Below are 15,832 nucleotides of genomic sequence, written 5' to 3'. Positions count from 1 at the left end.
GCCCCGCCCCAGGCCCCGCCCCCACCGCGGCTGGAGAGGGACGCTTGGGCGAGGCCTGGGTCCCCTCCCCCACCGCTCCCTGGAGCCGTGGGGGGCGGAATCAAAACTGTTTAGGGACCTCCGACTGGAAGCCTCTCAGGTTGCCCCTCCCTTTCTGTCCCACCCTAAAACCTTTCTTTGTCTTTGGGATTTGTTCCCGCCCTTCTCCCCCATCACCCTTATCCGAATTATCCAATCATAGTCATGGTCCCGGACGCCGTGCGAGAAACCTAATTGTGACGTCACACACAGTCCAACTGAAGCGTGAGCATCTGGGGAGTCTTGCTGGGGGGTTGTTGATAGCTCTGGGGGTGGCTGTCTTTGAGGGCTGTCAGCGTCGTTGCCTGAAACTACCTGCCAGGGTTCCTTTGGACTCTTTATTCGTGGCTTTAAAACCTAAGTTTGGTTGAACTAGAGTTCAAGATGGGCTTGTCTAGAAACATCGCGAACTCTTTTCGCCCCAACATCCAGCCCGCTCTGTTTCTGCGGAGAAGTGGAGGGATTGCGACACTGTCGAAAGACATATCCGGTCTCAAGTGGTACGGAGTGTGACCCTCTTTATTTACAAAGCTACCTCTATGTGCTCAGGGCCCGCTCACACCGCTTCGGGGCGCTTGGAGCGAAGGAAAGCCCCCCGCCTCCTCCTGCCGTAAAGCGAATACTTCAAAGTGTTGCCTGTCCTCGACGAAGGCAGGGTCGTCGGTGTCGCAAAGCTGAAAGTGTTTGGGCACTACCCCTAAGTCGTAAAAGTGCCTGCGGCAGTCGTTTCTTCCACTGTCGCAAAAGCTCCCCGCCCGTCTTCGCCCCTCTGGAGCCACTCCGTCACCTCGCCCGTGCCGTAAAGCAAACCTGCCCGACTCTGTCGTCCTTTCTCTTCCCACCGTAGTAGTCCTTAGTTCCCTACTCCGGGATGCTTTATTGCCCGGCACTGCCGTAAAGCATATCTGGCCCCAGCCCCCGAGTCCTATTCCCCCAGGGCGTCTGTGCACCGCGGTTGCCACGGTGCCGCCAAGCGCGGCTGTCGCGCGGCCCCGGTGTCAGCGGCGATGGCGGCGGGGTCGGGTGGGAATGGGGGCTCCGGGGGAGGCCCCGGGCCGGGGCCGGGTGGGGGTGGGGGTGGTGGCCCCGGCGGGAGCGGCCCAGGGCCGGGGTCCGGCGGGGGTCTGGGCAGCGGCGGGGAGCTGCACCCGCGCACCGGGCGCTTGGTGAGCTTGTCGGCCTGTGGGCGTACAGCGCGGCGGCAGCAGCCAGGCCAGGAGTTTAACCACGGGCTGGTGTTGAGTCGGGAACCCTTGCGCGATGGACGCGTCTTCACCGTCCGCATCGACCGCAAGGTGCGGAGCTGGGGCCGCGGAAGCGAGATGTGGAGGGTGGTGGGAGGGGACCAGAAGGCGATGGGGGAGGACAGCTAGGGTAGCCCACATTACCGGATACCGAGAGGGAACCGCTAGCCAGAACACCAGGTGATGAGCAGGAAGGGAGCATGAAGCGGAAACATTAAGTCACAAAAATAGGAGGCAAGGAGAGCTTGATTTTTGTCAAGACTCAGGAGTATGGGAGGGACACGGGGCCCCACCCACTATAATGATTAAAGAACAATCCTCCTGGGATAATTTCTGGGAGATGGAGGATGGAGAGATGTCAGATATGTGATGGAAGGAGAAGAGAGATAACCAAGAAAAGAACAACCACTGAAGGACAAAAGCACACCGATGGGGACAGAAAGATGGGTGAGGAGAGATACTCAAAGCAAGAGATGTGTGTGCCTGTGCGGTGATGCAGCGGAAATGCCAGGTGCACAGAGGTAGAATTTGGGAAGAGAGTGAGTTTGAGTGCAGCCAGAGCCTAGGAGAGAGGCCCAGAGAGAAAGAGCGACCAATATACCAGCGAGTATGGAGAGCTGTGAATTTGACTGGTTGAGGAACCACAGAGACCAGATCAATTAGAGATAGCAGGAGCCTGGAGCCAGGGAATTTAACCAGCTTGGTGAGCCAGCGTGGGAAGAGCATGGGATCATAGACAGCATGCACCCAGAGTACAGAAGAGAGTTGCTAACGGAGAGCAAGTCTAATCATTCCCTGAGACCAGAGTCCAGATAATACTTTGTGGGACTGGATCTCTGGATTGGGGATGTCTTGTATCTCAAGAGAGTAAAGCCCAGTTAGCTAAGAGGTGGGAAGAGGGGGGCACAGTGGCCTATGAAGTGTGGGAGACCCATTCGTAGCCCACCCTGAGCCACTGTCCACTGCCCCATCACAGGTCAACTCCTGGAGTGGCTCCATTGAGATTGGGGTGACGGCACTGGACCCCAATGTGCTGGACTTCCCAAGCAGCGCCACAGGGCTGAAGGGAGGCTCGTGGGTAGTGTCGGGCTGCTCGGTGCTGAGGGATGGACGGTCTGTGCTGGAGGAGTATGGGCAGGACCTCGACCAGCTTGGCGAAGGGGACCGTGTGGGTGTGGAGCGCACGGCTGCCGGGGAGCTGCGGCTCTGGGTGAACGGGCGGGATTGCGGCGTGGCTGCCACGGGCCTTCCGGCTCGTGTCTGGGCCGTCGTGGACCTTTACGGCAAGTGCACCCAGATCACTGTGCTCCCCCCTGAGCCGGGCTTCAGCCCCCCTACTCCCAGCCCCACACCTCCCCTTGATCCCTCCGCCCCCCCTGAAGATTCTGCCTTGGCTGAACAAGGGACCTCTGGGGATGAAGGTGAGAATGCAGTTAGGGCAGTGGTGGGGGGACGGGGCAGACAGAATGGCTGAAGGAACGGGGGCGGGGCAAGGCAATGACAAGTGAGGCTGGGTGTGGGCTGGGAGAACAGGGGCTAGTGGAGGGTCTCCTGGCTGTGGTCCCTGCAGCAGGGGCTGAACCCTTATTCCCCTCCCATCCCACCTGGTCCCCAGCCTTCATGGTATCCCCAGCGCAGGCCCGACCGGAGACGTTTCCTAACAGCCTTGAGTCGCATAATGGTGAGGGTTCCTGGGAGGCCTGGGAAGGGGAGCGGGACATGAGGTGGACAGGGGGGGACCTCAGGAGAGGGGTAGGGAGAGCTCGGTGAGCCTGAGACTGAGAATACTCATTTCTGCTCCCTTCCTGTGTCCTGCTGTTGCAGACTTTGCCAGCATGGAGCTCTCTGAGGTGGTGAGCAATGCCATCCTGTCTGCGTACAACGGGGGGCTCCTAAATGTGAACCTGAGCTCCCCCCCAGCAGAGGAAGCACCAGGGCCTAGCGGTGCTGCCACCTCGCCCATTGTCACCTCCAACGATGCTCTCCTTTTCCATGAGAAGTGTGGAACCCTCATCAAGCTCAGCAACAACAATAAGACTGCTGAGCGCCGCCGGCCCCTGGATGAATTCAACAACGGGGTTGTCATGACCAACCGCCCTCTCCGGGACAATGAGATGTTTGAGGTGTGCAAGGTGTTGGGGCCTGGCCAGCGTCTCACCCTCTGGGAACTAGAGATGGGGCTCAATCCCCAATGCTAGCAGAGGGTGGAGGTGGCCTAGGGAAGCTCAAAGGGCGGAGATATTTTTTTCTCTGAGTTTACATTTCCCCTCTCCCTTCCACTGTCATTCCACCCAAGATCCGCATCGATAAGCTCGTAGATAAGTGGTCAGGCTCCATTGAGATTGGTGTCACCACCCACAACCCCAACAATCTGGAGTACCCAGCCACCATGACCAACCTGCAGTCAGGTACCAGCCCCTGGCATGGTGGGGGCGTGGCCTGTGGTCACCGAGGTGCAGGGAGCCCATACCCTAACCAAAGTGTCTGCTTTCCCAGGCACCATCATGATGAGCGGCTGTGGGATCCTGACCAATGGCAAGGGCACCCGCCGGGAGTACTGTGAATTCAGCCTGGATGAGCTGCAGGTGAGGGTGGACACAGTGCCGGCCTCTCTCCAAGGGTACCCCTGTATATAACCGAGCAGTCCTGCCTGGGCCCCATACTCTCTGATCTGGAGCAAGGCCCTTTATCTTTTGTCTGAAGGGTCCTTCTGAGAAGGGCTTCCCTGGTGGCTCAGATGATAGTCTGCCTGCAAAGCAGGAGACCTGGGTTTGATCCCTGGTTTGGGAAGATCCCCTGGAGATGGGAACGGATACCTGCTCCAGTATTCTGGTCTGGAGAATTCCATGGACAGAGGAGCCTGGCAGGCTACAGTCCGTGGGGTCACAAAGAGCTGGACACAAATGATTGACTTTCACTTTTCCTTCTGAGAAGGCAGGGTTGCCCAACTGTTAAGCACTCAGATTTTGCAGTCAGATGGGTTGCATTCTTCTTTCAATTTGGCCTTTGGTGGTGGTGACCTGTGGCCAGAAGCTCATCTTTTTGGGTAGTTTTTTTTTCCTTAATGTCTGAAAATGAGCCTGTTAGTACTATTTGATAGAGTGCCGTGAAGGTTGAGTTGGTGTTGATAAGATAGTTTAACATAGTGCCTGACTTGCCTTGAACATTCAGAGTGGTCTGGGATGCATGGGAACCAGTTGTTCCCCTGTCGCATCGGTTGATGGGAAGGCTGGAGGACTACTCTGTTCTCAGTGTCCAGGACAAGTCTGGACCCCAGCTGTTGAAAGATTCCAGGTTTTTATTTTTCTGCTTTGAATAGGAGGGTGACCACATTGGTCTCACGAGGAAGTCCAACTCTGCCCTACACTTCTTCATTAATGGCATTGATCAGGGTAAGGAGAAGCTCAGAGAGGGTGGCTGGGCCAGGGCTTTCACTGAGGGGGGTCTGTGTCATTCTCCCTTTATTGATTCTTCTCCCCTCATCCCATACACAATGAGGCCATCATTCCTCCATTCCCTGTGCCTTCCACTCCTGCAGGTGTGGCGACCCCCTTGACGCCCCCAGTGGTGTACGGTGTGGTGGACTTGTATGGAATGGCCGTGAAGGTGACCATCGTCCACAATAACAACCACAGTGACCGCCTTCGCCGGAACAATGCCATCCTGCGGGCTCTGTCCCCTGAGGGTGCTCTCCGCCGGGCTGCTCCTACAACCCAGGCAGAACCTGAGCGCCTGCTCTTCCACCCCAACTGTGGGCAGAAGGCAGCCATCACCCACGAGGGACGCACTGCCCTGAGGCCCCAGTATGGCCCATGGGGTGGGGAGAAGCCTGTGGAGGGGCTATGAGGGGATTGGGGGAGGGGTGGGCAAGTGGGAGGCAGTGGGAGTCTGGCTGGGGGGCCTCCTGGAATGCAGACCGTGGGTGCTTGACTTGGGCAGTGGGTGTCGGCCGGGTGTTGCAGTGCTGAGCTTTGGAGCAGTGTGTTGGGGGGGGATCTGAGTCCCCACTTGCCATGCCCTCAGTGCCACCGACGACTTCAATCATGGCGTGGTGCTGAGCAGCAGAGCCCTGCGGGATGGAGAGGTGTTCCAGGTGCGCATCGACAAGATGGTGGACAAGTGGGCTGGCTCCATTGAGATTGGCGTCACCACCCACAACCCTGCCTACCTCCAGTTGCCCTCCACCATGACCAACTTGCGCTCTGGTGAGCTCCCAGGAAGGGCAGGGCCAGGATAAGATGCTAGAGGGGATGCCGTCCCTGTTTTCCAGACCTTTGACTTGTCAGGTTTGTGATGACACATTCAGTGCCTAAAGTGTACCACGTGGATAGGGCCTGTGGTTGGCATGAGAACCACAGAATTTTCTTGCTCTGCCCTGAGAAGAAAAGGCAGGCTGGACTGGTAGCTTCCGGAAGTAACTGGGGGACTGCTGTGTAAAGGAAAGAAGCCTTGGCTTCCTCTTCATGGCTTTTGCCACTCGTTGTCCACTAGGGACCTGGATGATGACAGGGAATGGGGTGATGCACAATGGGACGACCATCTTGGATGAATACGGGCACAACCTGGACCGACTCAAGGTGGGAGACTGGGGGAACCGCCACTTGTCGGTAGCGGGGAGGCAGGCCAGGTGGGGCTGCTGGAGGACGAGCCCAGGCAGGAACTCGGCCTGACTCCTCACTCCAGCCCCGCTTCTTCCAAGGCAGGGGACACGGTGGGCGTGGTGCGGCGGGAGGACGGGACTCTCCACTTCTTTGTCAACGGCATGACTCAGGGTCCTGCTGCCTGGAATGTGCCCCCAGGCGTCTATGCTGTCGTGGATCTCTATGGCCAGGCGGCCCAGGCCACCATTGTGGACGACGTGGGTGAGGGCCGGGCTGGGCAGGGGCTGGGGTGGCCTTGGGAGGCCTCAGAGATGACTGTAGGCCTAAAGGGTGATGTCCACTTGCAGAGGTGCCCCCAGTCCCTGAACCACTCCCTGAGGGGAACAACCAGGTGTCTCCAAGCTCCCCATCATCTGGGGCTGGGGGCTCAGACCTCCGCTTCCACCAGCTGCACGGCAGCAATGCGGTCATCACCAACGGGGGCCGTACTGCACTCCGCCACAATTGCCGCAGCGAGTTCAACGACGCCATTGTCATCTCCAACCGGTCAGTGTCTGGACTTTTATGTCCCCACTTCACTTCCCTACTACTCAGTATCAGCCACCCAAGTGGGGCCTGTCTGACGGCCATTCTCCTGGCAGAGCCCTGAGAGATGGCGAGCTGTTTGAAATTGTCATTCAGAAGATGGTGGACCGCTGGTCAGGCTCCATTGAGGCTGGTGAGGGGCATGTGTGTGTGTGTGTGTACATATACATGTGCTGGGGAGGTGCTTTCTGCCAGAGGCTGGAGACTCGGCTCTGACCCACCCCTGCCTCCTTCTAGGAGTGACCGCTATCCGGCCGGAGGACCTTGAATTCCCCAACACTATGACAGACATTGACTATGACACGTGGATGCTGAGGTTGGGCTGTCTGCTTTGGCAGCCAGCTTGATGGAGCTGGCCGGGATGAGGGAAGCAGGGTTTGGAGCCTATGGTAGCTATAGACCATGACAGACCTAGGTGGTCTGGCTGTTCCCTCCCCCTAGACCCTTAGGGTAGCTTCTACTTTTGCCAGGGGGTTTCCAGGGTGCAGGCGACAAGATTGCATCTCACACCCCAGGTTAATATCCCAGTCCAAGGCCCTGGACGGTTCTGACAAGCAGAGATGGGGCAGAGGCCTGTGTGGGGAGGAAGCTGGGAGGCCGATCTACCTGTTCTGTTATCCCTGCAGCGGCACAGCCATCATGCAAGATGGGAACACCATGCGCAACAACTACGGGTGTGATCTTGATGCACTGGGCACTGGCGCCCGCATCGGTATGATGCGCACGGCCAAGGGCGACCTGCACTACTTCATCAACGGCCAGGACCAAGGCGCTGCGTGCTCAGGCTTGCCTCCCGGTAAAGGTGACTATGCTGTGGCTTTCGACCTGCCACCTTCGGCCCAGCCCACCCCAGGCTATTGGGCTGCTGACACCTTCCGTTCTTACGCAGAAGTGTATGCAGTAGTGGATCTGTACGGCCAGTGCGTCCAAGTGTCCATCACCAATGCCACTGGCCCCATGGACAACAGCCTGGCGACCAGCAACACTGCCACTGAGAAGTCGTTCCCCCTGCACTCCCCAGGTTTAGCCGGCAGGGAGAGGGTGGCAGGGAGGGAGGGGGGAGGGGCTCTGTCTGCCTGTGGTGGGCCTGAGGGGTGCAGCCTCCAGGTCAGGCAAGCTGTTTAAGACAGGCTGGCTGCAGCAGCGGTAGACCAAGGGGAAGGAGGAGGGCTCAGCCCCTGGTGGGGAGCAGCCAAGAGGGGAGGAAGTTCTGCCTGGACGCAGGGCCTGGATGCTTCCCTGCCACCAAAGGGCTGGGACACCATCACTGGGCACGGCAGGTTTGGGACTGAGTCCTGCTGTGGTGAAAGAGGTGTCACAGTTCTTGAGGAAAGACTGGAGGTGGGACTGTCATGTCGACTGCTGCTGCATCTGAAAGCCTCGCCCTGTCCTTTGTGAGGCTTGCTGCCCCAATCCTACCCCTCCTCTGGCGCTGTCTTCCCACAGTGGCTGGCGTGGCCCACCGATTCCACAGCACCTGTGGCAAGAACATCGCTCTGGAGGAAGACGGCACGAGGGCAGTGCGAGCAGCCGGCTACGCCCATGGCCTCGTCTTCAGCACCAAGGAGCTCAAGACTGAGGAAATCTTCGAGGTGGGCTGTGGCGATGTGACCCGGGGGCCACCAAACCTCCATGGCAGGGCCAGCCTGCCTCCCATCCTCCGGCATTGCTCTGAGGGTTCTTCTGTCTCCCAGGTAAAGGTGGAGGAGCTAGATGAGAAGTGGGCCGGCTCCCTCCGTCTAGGGCTGACCACGCTAGCACCTGGGGACATGGGGCCTGGTGCAGGTGGGGGCCCGGGACTGCCTCCCTCCCTGCCAGAGCTCCGGACAAAGACCACTTGGATGGTGTCCAGCTGTGAAGTGAGGCGTGACGGGCAACTCCAGAGGATGAACTATGGCCGGAACCTGGAGAGGCTGGGGGTGAGGCAGCCGACCCTGGGGCTGGGGGTGGGCCCGGGAGTGGGGGCGGCGGGGAGAGGCGGACTGAGCCCTTGTCCTTGCCATACCTTGGCCCTAGGTAGGAAGCCGTGTGGGCATTCGCCGAGGGGCAGACGACACAATGCACATCCTGGTAGACGGAGAGGATATGGGTCCTGCAGCCACCGGCATCGCCAAGGTAGACCCCAGACCTTCCATGGGGCTGGAGGAGGATCGAGGTCCTCTGCTAATTCCTAACTTCCGGTCTGTGTGCCCACAGAGTGTGTGGGCTGTGTTGGATCTATATGGGCCAGTGCGGAGTGTCTCTATTGTCAGCTCCACCCATCTGGATGAGCCAGAAGGCACTCAGCCTCCTTCCCCCAGCTCGGACACCGGCAGTGAGGGCGAGGAGGATGACGAAGGCGAGGAGCATGTCCTGGAAGTAAGAGGTGGCAGCAGGAACCATTGGGCTCAGGGATGGACTGTTGGTGGGCCATCAGCCACCAGGTCATTTTCGGATTCCCTGATCTAGTCCTGGATGGCCAGAGGCTTATTGGCAGGCTCTATGTCCATCCTGGTGGGGTGGCTTTGGTTTTGAGTCGGCACCCCCCAGCAGCTCAGTCTCTCCTCCTTACCAGAGCCAGAACCAAGTGGCCATTATGCCCACAGCCCTTGAGTTCCTGGAGAACCATGGGAAGAATATTCTCTTGTCCAATGGGAACCGTACAGCCACACGAGTGGCCAGCTACAACCAGGGCATCGTTGTCATCAACCAGCCCCTGGTGCCCCAGCTGCTGGTCCAGGTGAGCCACACCTCCTTATCCCCAGCTTCTCTTGCTCCAGGTGACCCAGGGCCAACTCTCCTGTAGAAAGGCTTTTTTTTTCCCAAGTGAAGGATGAAGTGGAAGCCATGCATGCCCCTTAGCTTTCTGGGTGTTTGTTCATATCCTGTGGTGGGAGTTGTAGATCAGTTTCCAGGAAGTACCCACCTGAGGGCTGTGATGAGGGAAGCAGTGTGGAGGGGCTTGGGGAGGCCAGGAAGGCTCCTGATCCTGTATGTGGGAACGGGGCATGCTTTCCAGGGGAGGGGGCATTATGCTGCGAAGATGTCAGTTAGGCAGGTGAAGGAAACCCCCAGGGGCAAGAATCCTTTTAAAGGCATATCAAGACCAAGGCTGAAAGAGGGAAGGACACAAACAAATTGGCCATTTCGGGTCTCTCCAGGTATCAGAACAGGCTGCATCCCAGGCTGCACTCTGGGGTGCCATCTTCTCTCCCTGGTGGGGGTGAGGAGCCCGGTCCTGCTGGATGGGGGACCTCTTCACGGGAGGCTATGATTGTGGAGCAGTTGCCTTCTCCCCAGGTGCGGATAGACTTCCTGAACCGGCAGTGGACATCTTCCCTTGTTCTGGGAGTCATCACCTGCCCACCGGAGAGGCTCAACTTTCCTGCTTCCGCCTGTGCCCTCAAACGGGCAGCTTGGCTGCTGCGGGGCCGAGGGGTCTTCCACAACGGCCTCAAGGTCGGTGGGGAGCAGGGAGAGGGCCCTATCTCTGAGAGTGAGTGGCTGGCCAAGGGAGAAGTGGGGCCCCGAGCCCTGGAGATAGGAGCACAGGTGTATAGCGGCCCTGTAGCAGGTGGGCAGAGGTATGAGTGCCATTACCTGGACAGCCTCAGGCTCACTGCCTACTCCGACATCCCTGCCATTGAGAATGTTGCAAGGGGGGAAGGGGAAGGTGGACTTTAGGTAACTGAAGCAGTGGGCAAGGGTAGAGGCAAAACCCAGGGACTGGCAAAGCTTAGTGAAGGGCGGCGGTGGCTGCTGCCAGTGGGGAGTCTGATCTCCCTGAAGAGAACAGATCTTTCCTTCCAGATCTGTGAGAAATTTGGGCCGAATCTGGACACGTGTCCAGAAGGCACCATCCTGGGACTGCGGCTGGACAGCTCTGGGGGGCTGCACCTCCATATCAACGGAATGGACCAGGGGGTGGCTGTGCCAGATGTCCCCCAGCCCTGCCACGCGCTCGTGGACCTCTATGGGCAGTGTGAGCAGGTGAGTGGCCGTGGGAGGAGTGGCACCTGGGAGGCTGGGTGGTCCCAGGAAAGGGGAAGCTGGTAGTTCATGGAAGGGATCAGCAGCCCCTGGGGGCTGGTCACACCCTGACTGATCACCCCTCTCTGTAGGTGACAATTGTGAGCCCTGAACCAGGGGCTGCCAGTGGGAAAAGTGCTGGAACCCAAGGGGACATGGAGAAAGCTGACATGGTGGATGGTGAGCCCGCCCAAGGGGCCAGGGCCCACCTCACCCCAACTTTGTACTTCTGTACTTTGTACTTTGTACTTCTCCAGCCCCTGTGACATGGGCCCACTCTGCTCCCTCAGGTATCAAGGAGAGTGTGTGCTGGGGCCCGCCACCCACCACTAGCCCCCTCAAAAGCTGCGAGTACCATGCCCTTTGCTCCCGTTTCCAGGAACTGCTGTTGCTTCCTGGTGAGTCCCCAGGCCCCCAGAACCCACCTTATTCCCGGCCCAGCCCCGGGCCGTGGGCTGAGCCCCAGGGTGGGGGCCATGCCGCAAAGTGTGCTGCTTACTCTCCACAGAGGACTATTTCATGCCTCCGCCGAAGCGTAGCCTCTGCTACTGTGAGTCTTGCCGAAAACTTCGAGGGGATGAGGCCCACAGGCGCCGAGGGGAGCCCCCCCGTGAATACGCTCTGCCTTTTGGCTGGTGCAGGTTCAACCTCAGGTACATAGAAGGAAGGATTGTGCACTTCCCGCACTATCCTTTACCCCCCTTGAGAAAAGGTCCTGAGAGGGTGTGTAGAAGACAAAACTTCCTGTCTGGGGAATGACCTTCGGGAGCCAATGACCTTTGTCCTGTCTGTCCACTTGCTAGGGTGAACCCCCACCTGGAGGCTGGGACGCTAACCAAGAAGTGGCATATGGCCTACCATGGGAGCAACGTGGCGGCTGTCCGGAGGGTGCTGGACCGAGGGGAGCTGGGGGCAGGTGTGTAGCACCAGCGGAAGCAGGGCAGGTGGGCCTGTGGGTGGCAGGAGGCCCCCTCTGACCCAGCTCTCCTCCCTCGCAGGCACTGCTTCCATCCTGAGCTGCCGGCCCTTGAAGGGAGAGCCTGGGACAGGGTTCGAGGAGCCTGGAGAGAACTGTGCGCCTCCCCGGGAGGAGCAGCCCCCTCCAGTGCTGCTTTCCCCCTCCCTCCAATATGCTGGGGCTGAGACCCTGGCATCCAAAGTGCAGTGAGTACACAGGAGGGGGCTCAGGGCCACATGGATCTCCATGATTCCCTCCTGTCCACCTTGTCTCCCTGGTTCCTCAGTCTCCAGCCAGCTCTTCATTCACAGTCTTTGTACAAGTTCCATTTATTTTGTTCTATCACAAAGAACAAAGAAGGGAACCCTGGTCATGTGGAAGTTATGTCCTCTCTTGCTGTAGAATGTTTATCCATAGTTATTTAGTATTTTTGAAGGTGACAAGTAAGTACTATGGAAGCGGAAAGTAGAGCAGAGTGAAGTGGATCAGGAGTGTGGTTGGAGCACACAAGATAGGGTAGTCCAGGTAGATATCACTAAGGTGAATCTGAGCAAAGACTTGGGCAGGACAGTCAGTAGAGCAGGCATTGGGAGGAAGACCATTTCAGGTAGAGATGAGGCTGCAGCCAAGCCCCTGTAAGGAAGGAGTGACTACTAGGAACAGCAGGGCCTGTTGCTAATTGAGGTGGTTGCAGGTGCCAAGGGGCAGAGGTACTAGGGCCAGAGGCCTCACTGCCCTATTTCTGCTTGTTACCTGACAGATTCCGGGACCCCAAATCCCAGCGGACGCACCAGGCCCAGGTGGCGTTCCAGGTGTGTGTGCGCCCTGGCTCCTACACCCCGGGACCCCCTTCTGTGGCCCTCAGAGAGCCTCCCGATCCTCACTTCAGCCCAGCTGAACTTGAGTGGGTGACCAAGGAGAAAGGGGCCACGCTCCTCTATGCCCTGCTGGTACGGGTGGAGTGAGGGGCAAGGCCGCACCACTACAAGCACAGTTGGGCCTCGGCCCGTGGACTCGGAATGATGACTGCCTCCAGGTCATTCCAGCGCTCCGCGACATGCATGGTGCTCAGCCTGGCAGATGCACAGGAGCGTGTGGGCAGGCTCCTAGACTAGCTGGGAAGCGGAGCTTGGCTCCGTGCCCCGGCCGGAAGGGGACGTCCCTCTCTTCGCGGTGAGGGCGCAGTGGGGAGCCCGGCCGCAGACCCCGGGAAACCCTCTCCATGCACTGATCTGGGGAGCATGACTCCCCGCGACTCCTCCCCCATACACTTAATTTATTTCCGTTTCTGTTCCCTGGTTACTGTGAATCCCAGAGGCGTCTCCTCGTGCCCCAACGAAGCTGCTGTTCCGGCCCGGGCGGGAGTGGGGAAGGCGGGGGCCGGGGCTCGGGCCTCTGTACAGTTGTTACTGACTCTGATTTATAAGGAGCCAATAAACGCAATCTAAGAGCAGCCGCCTCGGCCCCTGTTTCGCGTGCCTCTCGCCCGCGGGAGGAGCCCCGGCCCCGCCAACTTCGGGGGCTCCGCCCGCTGGGCGGGCCGGGTCGGGGAGTCTCGTGGGGCACATAGCGGGGGTTTGGACGCCACGGGCACCCGTCGCCGGCACTTCCGTCTGCGCTGCTCCGCCCAACCAGCGAGCCCGCGGAGGCCCGACTCCGGAAGGATTCGGCCCAGCGGCCGGATGTGACGCCGCGGCCCTGCAGCTCGGGAGGCCACAGAGAAAGCGACGAGAAGGCGAGTAGGGTGGGGCGGGCGCCCGGGTGGCGGGCAGGGGCGGGAGCACGGAGACCGAGACCCAGGCTCGCGCACGCGGAAGAGCCGCGCTGTGGGCCCGGCCGGGCGGCGGGCACGTGACCGGGGCGGCGGGCGGCGGCTTCCGCCTGGACGCGGCGCGTTCCCACTGAGCTGCCGCCTCCCCGCAGGCCCGGCCAGAGGTCTGGCAGCCAGCGACAGAGCCGGGCGCTCACGGCCCGAGCGTCCCCAGCAGCACCATGCCTGCGCTTCTGGAGCGTCCGAAGCTGTCCAACGCCATGGCCAGGGCGTTGCACCGACACATCATGATGGAGCGGGAGCGCAAGCGGCAGGGTGAGCCGGGCTCAAAGCGGGAGGACACACGGTTCGGGCGCTCCGCGGTCCACGGTGACCCCCACCCACGGGCAGACCAGTGCACGACGGCCGAAGCCAGAGGGACAGCTAGCCCCGTGGTGATGGTGGTGGGAGTTAAAAAAGGCCACGCCCGGAGCTGGGAAGGACCTTGGAGAGCACCTAATAAACCTCCCCGTTCCAGCCCCCTCACAGTGATGAAGCCTATTCCAGAGCACTGGGATAACCAGTTTTTGCTGTTCTTCAGTTCTTAATGTTCTAATATTTTAACACCCTGCCGCTTGCCCATTCTGCCTCTTATTCCAGAGGAGGAAGAAGTGGACAAGATGATGGAACAGAAGATGAAGGAAGAGCAGGAGAGAAGGAAGAAAAAGGAGATGGAAGAGAGAATGTCACTAGAGGAGACCAAGGAACAAGTAAGCAGTCCCTCCATCTCTCCCACTTCTTTCTTCTCTTGGCTCTCCTGCTTTCATCTTCTCTCCCCTCCCCAGATCCTGAAGTTGCAGGAGAAGCTTTTAGCTCTACAGGAAGAGAAGCATCAGCTTTTCCTGCAGCTCAAGAAAGTTTTACATGAGGAAGAAAAACGGAGGCGAAAAGAGCAGAGGTGAGATTACAGAACTAAAAATAAAATCGAGGCCAAAGTGTAACAGGGATCAGGTAACAAAAGATCAGTGTTTAATGGCAAATGGGAAGGGAAGTGTGTGGGGGTGGAGACAGGACAGACTTGTCTTTGACCCGCTTTCCTTTCGCTCCAGTGACCTGACCACTCTGACATCAGCAGCATACCAGCAAGGCCTGACCGTTCACACCGGAACTCACCTCCTCAGCATGCAGGGTGAGGATTAAGAAACTACTGGTCAGAATGGGCCCTCCTGGGAGTTGCAACATCATGAAGCACCCCTCTCCCTCTCTAGGGAGCCCTGGAGGACACAATCGCCCAGGCACCCTCATGGCAGCTGACAGAGCCAAACAGATGTTTGGACCCCAAGTACTTACGGTAAGAGCAGGAAGATTGGGTGTCTAGGCTGAATTTTTTTTTCCTACTTCCACCCAGACCCTAGCATCTTCACCAGCCAGCACTCAAGTCTTGAGTGTGTCTACATCTGAATAGGGGGAATGGGGGTGCTGTCACTTGAATTTCTGCTTCATGGAGTTTACAGGCAGTGAGTTTTCATCCTTCCTTCTTAGACCCGGCACTACGTGGGCTCAGCAGCTGCTTTCGCAGGGACCCCGGAGCATGGGCAATTCCAAGGTAGCCCGGGTGGCGCCTATGGAGCTGCTCAACCCCCACCTCACTATGGACCCACGCAGCCTGCCTACAGTCCTAGTCAGCAGCTCAGAGGTGAGGTGGGAAGAGGAATTTTCCTCAAGACCCAAAGGGAGGAGTGTTGAACAGGCTACAAGGAAGTTTTAATGGTCTCCTGCCTTCCTCAGCACCTTCCGCGTTTCCTGCAGTGCAGTACTTGTCTCAGCCACAGCCACAGCCCTATGCCGTGCACAGCCACTTTCAGCCCACCCAGACAGGTGATGGGAACACCCCATGCTGGGGTCCAGTTCCATGCATCCTACCTTCCTCTTTTCCCCCTTCTCTATTCACTTTACACTCCTCCTTCCCCGCCTAGGGTTTCTCCAGCCTGGTGGTGCCCTGTCCTTACAAAAGCAGATGGAACACGCTAACCAGCAGACTGGCTTCTCTGACTCAGTGAGTAGAACCTTGCAAAGTCAAGGGCTGCCTATGCTAAGGGGAACCTCAGGCTGCCTCAGTTGCTGACACTGTTCTCTGCAGTCCTCCCTGCGTCCCATGCATCCCCAAGCTCTGCATCCTGCCCCTGGACTCCTGGCTTCACCCCAGCTCCCTGTGCAGATGCAGCCAGCAGGAAAGGTAAGGGTGGTGATCGGGTCCCTCAGAATCCCTGCATTGCACCGTTTTCCCTTCCCCTCCCTGGGGTGGCTCTCTGGTGTGGAGTAGACAGGAGGGTGTGCACACTGACAAGGCCCTCCTTTCATCACCACTGCCAGTCGGGCTTTGCAACCACCAGCCAGCCTGGCCCTCGGCTCCCCTTCATCCAGCACAGCCAGAATCCACGATTCTACCACAAGTGACCATCAGATTTATCTTCAGCCTTGACCCCAACCCCTGCCCTTGGGGAGGATCCCCGGTGTCCCAGTACCAGGCCAATAAAATCTACCTGCCACTGCCCCTGGCTGCTGTCTGTGTTGCCTCCCACTGGACTGTTTAAGAGGGTGGGCAGTG

General features: G+C 58.8%; 2 protein-coding genes across 5 annotated transcripts; both read left to right on the top strand.

Moving 5' to 3' along the window:
* Positions 42-12,925, top strand: NEURL4 (neuralized E3 ubiquitin protein ligase 4). Of its 3 annotated transcripts, XM_018064561.1 has the most exons (31): positions 42-139; positions 242-303; positions 628-1,373; positions 2,299-2,743; positions 2,938-3,003; positions 3,147-3,445; positions 3,619-3,730; positions 3,819-3,907; positions 4,642-4,714; positions 4,861-5,125; positions 5,346-5,527; positions 5,814-5,899; positions 6,022-6,184; positions 6,271-6,469; positions 6,565-6,641; positions 6,746-6,824; positions 7,135-7,310; positions 7,398-7,529; positions 7,955-8,100; positions 8,203-8,427; positions 8,525-8,623; positions 8,705-8,866; positions 9,063-9,227; positions 9,788-9,946; positions 10,298-10,477; positions 10,609-10,696; positions 10,807-10,914; positions 11,025-11,169; positions 11,320-11,432; positions 11,515-11,680; positions 12,235-12,925. In XM_018064561.1, exons 3-31 carry the CDS (start codon positions 1,086-1,088, stop codon positions 12,437-12,439), a joined length of 4,692 nt encoding a protein of 1,563 aa, XP_017920050.1. In that variant the 5' UTR covers positions 42-139; positions 242-303; positions 628-1,085; the 3' UTR covers positions 12,440-12,925. The 3 variants fall into 3 exon arrangements, with proteins under 3 accessions (XP_017920050.1, XP_017920051.1, XP_017920052.1); XM_018064562.1 differs by lacking the exons at positions 42-139; positions 242-303 and having other exon boundaries at positions 1,085-1,373; positions 7,135-7,304; XM_018064563.1 differs by lacking the exons at positions 42-139; positions 242-303; positions 2,938-3,003 and having other exon boundaries at positions 1,086-1,373; positions 7,135-7,304; positions 12,235-12,439.
* On the top strand, positions 13,086-15,782 carry GPS2 (G protein pathway suppressor 2). 2 transcript variants are annotated; one of them, XM_018064566.1, is made up of 11 exons: positions 13,095-13,209; positions 13,398-13,560; positions 13,885-13,994; positions 14,070-14,182; positions 14,334-14,413; positions 14,493-14,575; positions 14,767-14,920; positions 15,013-15,102; positions 15,201-15,280; positions 15,365-15,460; positions 15,598-15,778. In XM_018064566.1, exons 2-11 carry the CDS (start codon positions 13,467-13,469, stop codon positions 15,679-15,681), a joined length of 984 nt encoding a protein of 327 aa, XP_017920055.1. In that variant the 5' UTR covers positions 13,095-13,209; positions 13,398-13,466; the 3' UTR covers positions 15,682-15,778. The 2 variants fall into 2 exon arrangements, with proteins under 2 accessions (XP_017920054.1, XP_017920055.1); XM_018064565.1 differs by having other exon boundaries at positions 13,086-13,209; positions 13,885-14,182; positions 15,598-15,782.

Source organism: Capra hircus, chromosome 19, assembly GCF_001704415.2.
Source record: "Capra hircus breed San Clemente chromosome 19, ASM170441v1, whole genome shotgun sequence".
NCBI classification, from domain to species: domain Eukaryota; kingdom Metazoa; phylum Chordata; class Mammalia; order Artiodactyla; family Bovidae; genus Capra; species Capra hircus.
This window is presented reverse-complemented; position numbering and strand designations above follow the sequence as displayed.

Excerpts from the sequence above, each read along its gene's own strand:
- NEURL4 (XM_018064561.1), top strand. The coding sequence starts at position 1,086 with ATGGCGGCGGGGTCGGGTGGGAATGGGGGCTCCGGGGGAGGCCCCGGG. Across the intron at positions 6,470-6,564 it reads GCCATTGTCATCTCCAACCG|AGCCCTGAGAGATGGCGAGC; the intron begins GTCAGTGTCTGG and ends TTCTCCTGGCAG. Across the intron at positions 7,530-7,954 it reads GTTCCCCCTGCACTCCCCAG|TGGCTGGCGTGGCCCACCGA; the intron begins GTTTAGCCGGCA and ends GTCTTCCCACAG.
- GPS2 (XM_018064565.1), top strand. The coding sequence starts at position 13,467 with ATGCCTGCGCTTCTGGAGCGTCCGAAGCTGTCCAACGCCATGGCCAGG. Across the intron at positions 14,921-15,012 it reads TCCTAGTCAGCAGCTCAGAG|CACCTTCCGCGTTTCCTGCA; the intron begins GTGAGGTGGGAA and ends TGCCTTCCTCAG. Across the intron at positions 15,281-15,364 it reads AGACTGGCTTCTCTGACTCA|TCCTCCCTGCGTCCCATGCA; the intron begins GTGAGTAGAACC and ends TGTTCTCTGCAG.